The sequence below is a fragment of the Procambarus clarkii genome, chromosome 22 (assembly GCF_040958095.1).
Source record: "Procambarus clarkii isolate CNS0578487 chromosome 22, FALCON_Pclarkii_2.0, whole genome shotgun sequence".
NCBI classification, from domain to species: domain Eukaryota; kingdom Metazoa; phylum Arthropoda; class Malacostraca; order Decapoda; family Cambaridae; genus Procambarus; species Procambarus clarkii.
In genome coordinates, this window is record NC_091171.1 from 11744195 (window position 1) to 11754067 (window position 9873).

Sequence of the window (9873 nt, forward strand, 5' to 3'; positions counted from 1 at the left end):
GGGGTGACAGGGAGACTTATGACATGGCTGAAACGTTTTCTGGCAGACAGATGAGGGCAGTAATCAGGGACAATGTATTTGACTGGAGGAGTGTTACTAGCAGAGTACAACAGGGTTCAGTTCTTGCACCAGTAATGCTCGTCATCTACATAAATGATCTACCAGAAGGAATACAAAATTATATGAACATGTTTGCAAATGATGCTAAGATACTGGGGAAGATAGGAGATGCAGACGATTGTAGTGCCTTTCAAATGTATCGAGATAAAATAAGTGCTTGGAGTGCCAAGTGGCAACTGGATTTCAATGTCAATAAATGTCATGTTATGGTATGTGGAAAGGAATTTAAGAACTCTAATAAAGAACGAGATCTAGGGGTGGTTGGAAAGTAAACTGTCACTAGAGGAATACATGAAGATCATTAGGCAAGGAGAGTATGTGTTGCTTTCCAACTTCAGACTTACTTTTAACTACTTGGATGATGAAACTGTTCATGACTTTTGTGAGACCCAAATTGGAATATATTTAGCAGTTGTATAGTGCCCATATCTCAAGAAGCACATCAATTGACTGGAAAAGGTGCAAAGGCATTCTACAAAATGGCTTCCGGAACTGAAAAACAAGAGTTACGAGGAGAGGCTAGAAGCGTTAACTATGCCAAAGCTAGAAAATAGAAGAAAAAGGGCAATATGATCAAAGCAGAGTGGAAGATGGTTGAAACAAGTTAAGTGAGAAGATGGTGGTGGACAAAACTGGCAGAGTTTTGTTATAATTCAAGCATTATTTGACAACGAGTATTGGGAAGACGGGACATGACAAGCATAGTTCTCATGCTGTAACTACACTTAGGTTGATAGGTAGTTGGGAGGTAGGAACAAGGAGCCAAAATTCAACCCCCTGCAAGCACAACTAGGCGACTACTACCACCAGTGTCTGTATTCATTATGTTGTATATTCTCATTACCACAGCCTTAAATCATTGCAACCCCTGTACTTGTTATATATCAGATATAGACAAAAATACAAGTCACAGCTTCATGTCTTCTTTTGCAGCTGACCCAAAAATCTGCATGAAAATTATTTCTGTTGAAGACATTGAAAAACTACAAACTAATACTAAAGTAACTAATAAAGTTTTTGTTTGGGCAGCTGAAAATAAAATGATGTTTAACAGTGATAAATACCAAATGCTCAGGTTTGGTAAAAAAAAATTAAGAACTTAAACAAAATACAGGGTATAATAGTCAAATGTGCCCATAGTAGGAAAGCAACATGTAAAGGATATGGGAATAATGATATCTGATGACCTAATGTTTAGGGAGCAAGCATAACCAAGCAAATATTGCGTCAGCCAGAAAATGAAAAATGAAAAGGATAGATTACGAGAACTTTATTTTTTTATTTTATTTTTTTTTTTTTTTTGAGATATACTGTACTGTATCCAAGAGTTGTTACATACGCCACTAGTACGCGTAGCGTTTCGGGCAGGTCCCTGGAATACGATCTCCGCCGCGAAGAATCATTCGTTTTTACAACCAAGTACCAAGTACTCATTTTACTGTTGAGTTAAACAGAGGCTACAGTTAAGGATTTGCGCCCAGTAAATCCTCCCCGGCTAGGATACGAACCCATGACAAAGCGCTCGCAGAACACCAGGCGAGTGTCTTACCACTACACCACGGAGACTTAAAGAGAAAAATGTCCGAGAGACTTTCAAATCCAGGGATCCCATCACAATGGTTGTACTTTTCAAATCACTTTTGTTGTCCTGCCTTGGGTTCTGCTCCATATTCGCCCCTTGAGAGCAGGAGAGATTACTGAAATAAAGGGAATACAAAGAACATATACGGAATGCATAGACATGATAAAGCATCTAAACTATTGAGATCGTCTCAAAGCTCTCAAAATGTTCTTTCTAGAAAGGAGACAAGAAAAGTACTAAATTATTTTATACAGTAGGTGGAAAATATTGGAGGGACAGGTCCCTAATTTGTACAGTAAAAATCATCATACTAGTGTGAACGACAGAGTGAAGAGTAGAACAACTCTCAGAACCCCATTCAGGTGCAGTCCAGGTACACCACCCTCTTTCTACCATAAAACATGTTAACCCAGGAATTCCTTTCTTGATCACCTGCATGCAATTAAACCATGTCTAATTTAAAACTACTATTTTATTTTTTTATGACATTTACAAAAAAAAATGTTATATGCTATTTATTTTTATTTATACTTATATATATATATATTTACAGTTCTTGAAGAAAGTACAGCGTCAAGAGCGTGTTGTTGAAGAGGTGAAACTTAGTCTTAAACCCTTTTACAACAAGAAAACTATAGGTAAAGAAGATTACAAGGACATAATGAGAAAATGTGTCCAAAAGGTAAGATATTGTATCAATTCTTGTATTTTATTAACATGTGTTAAGGACAACAAAAATTCCAGAAAAGTGATTGAAAGATAAAAAATTATAATTAAGAAACTAGTAAATGGTGAACAAGGAGGAGTGTATGATGGAGAAAGTGTGCGAGACTGACCGTAAGGTGTTTACATTGTAACATCCACTCGCTGCTACCATTATAAGATATCCCCTTCATAACTATTCCCTGTGAGACACTGTACTATTACTGCTATTACTGTAACAACCACCACCCAATGTAACATCTACATCTTGAACTCTTGTGCAGAATAGGTGGGGGAGGGGAAGAGGGAGTGGTGAGGGAGGCGAAGGAAAAGTATAGATAGAAGATTGAATGGAAGGTAGACACATTAAGAGAGAAAGATGGATAGCTGCTGCCACCATTCTAATCTCTCAAATTAAAGTGAACAGGAGAATCTTACAAGAACTACCCCTCATGGGTATCCATTTCATTCTGGCAATACTCTGTACTGGGACATTGTAAAGGAATTATTGAATACTAATAAACCTTTAAACTAAATTTATTGGATCACACCACTTCTCACTCTGATTTGTTGAACTACATAATTACAACCGTCATAGAAGGGAGAAGAAGGGAGACTTGATAACTCACACCACCCTCTTGTCATACTGGGCTCCTCGGAAGACTACACAGTACTTTTCTCTTGGTCCTGACAAACACACTGAAACTCTCACCTCTTCAAATCAGCCGAGTATCACCCACATCCCACCACAGATGGTGGCTGAGTTCAGCTATCTCTCTTGCCCCCTCTCTATACTGAACCAAGTTTGGCCTCTGAATGATTCTCTCTTGGCTTGTTTCTGTCTCCTTATATGTGAGATCCCAACTAGGCTTGAGGTGGTATACCTCCATGAAACAACACTCACCCTTACAAGGCCACATGATACAGAGGACAAGTGCCATTGATCGTGGGAATGTAGAGGAACCGAAACTTGGGAAGGCGGGAGGGGGGCCATAAACCCCACCTCACTTAACCACTCACTCAAGCACTGACTGCTCACGGCAAGATCAACACACCTCACCCACACTCACAAATATACAGTACAAAATACTCACTCCTATGTTACAACAGCCTTTGTGTGTCCGTAGAAAGTATTTGATTAAAAAACCTAAAAATGGACTTGAAGTAGTTGAATGTATTTGGAGGTAGAGGAATGTTCTATAATGCAGTAGGGACTCTTAACGAAGGAAGCTAATTATGTGTACGAGTTGATGGTGAAAGTGAGAGACTAAAATTATATTAATAGGAATATGCCAAGGCTGTGAAATATCTCCATGGTTGTTTAATATTTACATGTCAAGGGGACAGCTTTAGAGCAAGGTGTTAACTGAAGAACTTTATATAAATTAATGTATGTACGTAGTGTATATAAAGACATGTTGTATGGCACTAACTCTTCAGACAGATAATGAAAAAGATATACTGTACTGGTATATAGAGGATAATTAAAAATATTGATGTATCAGAGGTAATTCCTGAAAATGTATATGTACTATTAAAATTATTGTTATGGCTACTTAGGGCCAGTAACCGGGTTCTTGATGTTATAACCTCTTTTAGTGTATCTGACCCCAAGTCGGTAGTATGCTTTCAAAAACTGTAGTAGTGCAATGAAGAAATAAAGGGGGGGATAAACGAGACACTATTCCTTTCACCAATATATTTACACCTTTACCATTAAAATATCTTAAATAAAATACATTATAACTACACATGTTTACAGTAGTGGCACTTTCACTCGGGACACTACTACGTTGACAGTGTTCACCAACTCCAACGTTTCCACCGCCCAGTACCTTGCGCACGTGTACTGACAAACGCTGGAGAGTTCACTTTTTACATGGGCCAGTCCACCGACACAGTCTCATAAGGTGTCTACACCCCACTTTCACTCTCCAGCAACCCACTGGCAGAGGACTTCAGCGACACTGACAGGAGTCTCAACCATATACTGGGGTAGCTAATCCCTCAGTAGAAGCCTCTAGCAGCTGGCTAGCAGCACTTCATAATAGGCTGTGGTCCGTTACTCTCCTAAACCAATCCCAGAGTACGCCGATCTCTACCAACACTTGCGTAATTTAGCAGCTAACACACTGCTCAGATCGACGGCGACTTAATCTTCCAGGACCAAGCTGAGAGTACGTGGACTGCCCAAGGTAAACTACCTTCCACAGAACAACTGCCTCCATACATCACTTCTGTGGATATAAAACGTCATCAATTAGACAGACGGTACACTGGGAAAACCATGAGATAACACTTATTCACCCGGGAGTTAACATTATGCTCTGTAGCTACAACAAATGGCACTGATCGTGTCACACCATCCACCAGAGGTCATCCACGTCGACCTCTCTTGCTAACCAAGGCCGGAAACAGGAGCCATTGACCGCTGTCATGCCGCCACCAACAGATGGTATTGTCCACGTTGCGTCCAATATCAGGGGAGTAGGAGTGCAGACCCATAGATGGCGCTGAAATTGCCCCTCTACACTCCGACGATGGTGACGATACCATAACAATTATATTAACAGTAGTGGAGTAAGAAGAGAATTCTAATCGTAGTAACATAGAGAATAAAGAAATTCTGTACAGTACTGTATTATCCTGTTGATGAGTGGTTTAACTTTTTAAGATAGGTGATGGAGAAAAGAGGAAATAGGATGATAAAAGTAGAAAGTCAAGTGAGCCAAGGAAGAGGAGATGTAGTAAGGTGGAAGTCCTGATTATGAAGAATGAGATAGGAAGGGCTGTGGCTGCATGGAGGAATGGAATGTTCCAATCTTTATGGGTATGAAATGCTGGTCTGGTATGAGAATGACAGTGCGAGTGTACGACCAGCAGAGCTAACACTGGAGCTTGTTTATTAGCACGATATATAGAGGGAAGTCTTGTAATGTTATGGTCAGATGCAGAGTTCAGAAGTCTATTAATCTAAAGATTAAAGTGTGATGGCCATGTTATATATCAGCCTATCCTCCTGTTTTGATGCTACTTATAAGAAGGATGAGGATCATAGTACATATACCAATGTACACCGCTATTAGATAGTAGAACTCAGTACTACAGTTATTGAATTTGGACAAACTGAAAAAAAAATATGTGGGAGCCTCTTCGGCTCCCTGGAGCTATCGGGCTAATGTGTGATATATTACACCTGGGCATTAGTCTATGAAGTTCAACCTACTGGGGACCATGAGCCAAAACCTGGCTTCCTCAGAGAGTTTTCAGGGAGCAATGGCCCTGGAAAACTCCCCTATGGTTGGGGGTTTTCCTTATCTGCCATTGACCAGGGTTAGGCACCCAGAAAGATAGGCATAACAAAACAAACCCTACATGGTAAGAAAAGTCTAAAGAAAAACCAAAACGAGAGACAGAACTCCCTCTAATCCCAAGGAAGCAAGCAAACGTCACACTCCACTGCCGTGCCGCTTGTCCACGCAGCCGTCCCCTCCCCACGCCGGCTACTTAGCACTCCAGTTCGTTAGCTAATGTGGTCCAGGGTGGACGTCTTCTCTGGCCTTGATTTTCAAAGGCGGTGTTTTGCCTTCATAGTGACCTATGCAGTGTTGTGTGTGTGGTGGCCAGGTGTCCTCATCAGTACCAGACCTGCTTGCGCTTAGGGGCATCCTTCCCTAGGCTTGTCCTTGCATGTTAGGGTGCCCTTCCCTGGTGCATTTAGGAAACCATTTCCATAGAGGGTATTTGCTGCTTGGCATTTACCCTGCCCTTGAGGCCAGCTGGGGTTTCATGGCACTTGTTTGGCCTTGGGTAGGGAGTAATATCGTTCTGGTTGGAACGTCAAGGTGTTGTGCTGCCTGCCTACCTGTGCAGCGGCCAGTTCCTGTTTCCTCTGGACATGATGGCAATAGGATGGTCAGTCTTTGGACTCAACGTGGGCTCTGAATTCAGCTTCTCCCCTTTGTGCTTTCCTTTTCTCTGAGGGCATCGTCACTCAGTTTTTGTCAAGTGCTTCTGTTGTTTACCGTTCTGTTGTTGATTTGATGTGTTTCCAGGAGGGGGGGGGTTTCTTCGCGCCCTTCCCGGCAGGGTAGAGCCAGCGCTTCACTTGCTGTTAGTTGGGGTGGGTCCTCTGTGGTGCCAGCAGCATGGTTGGACGCGTTTCTACCAGCCTTGTCGTCGTCTTCTGGTTGGCACTGTGCAAGTGGTTCGTGCTAGCTGCTTTGTGGATTGTCCCATTGACGGGGTGGTTGGGGGAAGGCTGGCTCACTTTGCTCACACTTGGTCCCAAGATTCGTGGGCATTTCGGGTCGTGTCTTGCAGCCTGTGGTGGTGTTGGGCCGTTCTGCCTCCTTCAGGGGGTTCAGGGCTTTTGGGGCAGGCCTCTTCACCTTCCCTTCATTGAGTCATTGGTGAAAATGGGCACCTCTGGTTGGTGCCCATTTGTTCCTTCTCCATGGGTAGATAGCTTCAGGAAACAATAAGGGGTTGTCCCAAAAAAAAACTTTGAATGTAATGGAATGACAATTACTGGGTGAGCCCCGGTGGCTCCCTCCCTCCCTCCAAGGTATCAAGGGGGTTGTTTCCATCATCTATAGAACTGAGGGTGGAGCAGCCAGTTGATCCAGGCAGCCCTTCCCCAATCCCCCCCAAATGATGGGGGAGGTGAGGCAAATGAGCTCAAGCTAGTTTTGTAAAATTTTTATTATTTGTTTACATTGTTAGAAAAGTTCTTTTGGCAGTTCTTGAGGCTGCAGTCTTGTTTATAATTGGCAGTGGTCTGTTTTGTTTTGTTGACTTTCTGGGTGCTGGCAGACATGAATAAATTCATTAAAATGTTTATCTAAATACCACCACTTCCTGCGCCTCTTTAGAGGGGGGCCAAGTTCTGGCTCGTTGTCCCCAGTAAGTCAAATAGAACTGCAACTGATGGCACCTAGTATCTATCTAGCACTACATCAGTAATGTATCTTCAGGAAGCCACCGTGGCTCGCCCAGAAATTGGCGTTTCATTACATTCAACGTTGTTTTCTGAGGGAAGCCCTGACGGCTCCCTGGAGCCACTGAGGCAGCCGGCTCCAAAGAGCCTCCGGGGCTTACCCAGAAAATGGGGTTTCATTACATTCAACGCTGATTTTTTCCATTCTTTGTACAGTACAGTGTTTAGAAGTGACAAGTTCAATGGCAGTGATATTTCTACTAAATGGAATGTTTTTTTAACGAACTTGCTAATGTTACTAGTTATAACCACACAAGTAAGTGCTAGAGCACATACACAATCACTCTTTATTTGTAATCACCTCTACCACATTTTCTATTTTCATGAGATGGGAAAACAATCAATAGGGAAGGATAGATACAGGAAAAAGACATTCGTACTTCTGTATTTCCATTTAAATAAAGTCAGTTATGAGTACTATACTCAATATCACACTTAAATTTTTGTGTATATATTATAGAGTATTTTGTATCTTCCACAGGTCTGTCACAACAGATCAGGAGAGATAAACCCTACCAAAATCCGTGGTCTTGTACAAGGCTACATTAAGAAAGTCAAATACTATCGTAAAAAACAAAGTGGGGTGTCAGATCTAGCCCCAACTAAACCCACTGCCAATGACTCCTCTGCACCAACCTTTGTTCTCATCCCCAAAGCAGCCAAACCTCCAACGCCGATAAAAAGTAAAGCGTAGATTATTGTACATTTATTTAGCACGAATTATTGTTCAAATTTGGAGTAGATTTATTACTCCCGGTAATAAGATGTTAATTTGTAGAGAGGCCTGCTGTTCAGTGACAACATTTTGGTTGGATAATGTGGACTTTCAGGGCTGGTGGGACAGATGTAAAGTATGACTGATTTTGTATGTTTTTATTTATTTGATATTTTTTTGTTATTTTTTTATGATAAGCATGAAGTGTACATTATTGGTAGAAATGGAACAGTTAGGACTGCTGTATAGTACAGAAGATATTGTAATATTATTTAGCTATTTTCATGCAAGGACAAACCTATTAATTAATGGGTTTAACTATTTATATACAACAAATTATAATTGGGTGCCCCTCAATAATATTTTGTGGTTGTCTTTAGTGTTATAAGTATGCTTGTGGTAAATATTTGTGATGTGACTCTGGGATTGTGATCCTGAGGGCGGCTGTCAGCAAGACACTGGTCATGGTCACGGTGACTGCTTGCCTCAGTATAATGTTGAATCTCCATTGCATCATTGATATCCTTTACAGTACATTATACCAAAACCATGAACATATTTTCCAGAAGACCTCATATATTTTTAAGTGCATTTTCCAAAGCACAGCTGTGGTAAAAGATAATAATACAGTAATACCAGTAGTAAACATTTCTGAGAAAATGTGATGGTACAATGGTTGTGTTGTTTGTGAATACTTTGTTATAGGAATGGTGAAGGATTAGTTCTAACATCAGTTTTAAAGTTGTGGTCAAGAAATGCATAGAGGTTTCTGCATTGTTCTAATGTTCATAAAGAATATACATACAAATATGTATATATTTCTATGTTGGTATATTGTATTACCACATCAATCCAATATCAACACCTAATTTCAATGCATTCATTGACAACAGGTGTTATTTTATTTCACTTTAGTTCTCTGCAGTTTCCTCTTTAACTACAGAACCACACCACAAAGAGGGGCAGAATCCACATATTGTACATGAACAAAGAGAGACTGACAGCTATGTTGTGGCAGACCCACCAACTTTCTTGATAATTGCTAAGAATAATAACCTAAGAAAGTTCTATAAGTATCTTCTCTGTTTGTAGTGGTTATGTATGTAAAAAATGTTTTCATATCTTTTAAGTGTGTATCAGCATAAATTGATTAAATTTAAATAGATTATGGTTTATTTTATTACCTTCAATTCAAATAAAAAATGAAGTTGCTAGATTATTCAAAACCCACAAAAACAGGAAAAATAAACGTGTAAGTTAAATCTTAAATTACAATACTAGACATGAAAGAAAGGAAACTGAAAGAAAAAAGTGGCATTTGGCAGGCCAAACAAAAACATAATGGCCCAATGTGATTTGTTGAGAGAAAAAGGCTTTATACCAGCTACCAATAAGTCTAAGGGCTTCATACCATCTATATTTAAGTCTCATTCGGTAGGAAATTTCCCAGAAACAACTGTAGAAGCATATATAAATCTTTCATCTAACACTGGATTAGTATAGGCTGTATAGGTATAGAAGAGATTGATTTGCAGCTTTCATGGTGTTTGCATACAGCAATTTACATAACTAAAACTTATGCTTTCTCTTTATCTTGGTTGCCTTTGTCCATCTGGGAGCTCTTTATCTTGAAGAGGTAACATCTCAAATATTTCTGAAGTAGTATCCAGAGTATGTTATATAATTATGCATAGTTTTACTGTCCTTAAACTAAATTGTTGGTTTGGAATCAATAAAACAAACTGAGCCATACAG

At 40.2% G+C, this 9873-nt stretch overlaps 1 protein-coding gene across 4 annotated transcripts in view; it reads left to right on the forward strand.

Moving 5' to 3' along the window:
- The window catches only part of LOC123757462 (PHD and RING finger domain-containing protein 1), a 97028-nt gene extending 87742 nt beyond the window's left edge, over positions 1–9286 (forward strand). For all 4 annotated transcript variants that reach the window (XM_045741104.2, XM_045741122.2, XM_045741113.2 and 1 more), the window contains 2 exons: positions 2256–2384; positions 7885–9286. In XM_045741104.2, coding sequence (XP_045597060.2) covers positions 2256–2384; positions 7885–8097 — 342 coding nt within the window. In that variant the 3' untranslated portion in view covers positions 8098–9286. The remainder of the gene's footprint in view (positions 1–2255; positions 2385–7884) is intronic.
- Positions 9287–9873: the final 587 nt, after the last annotated feature.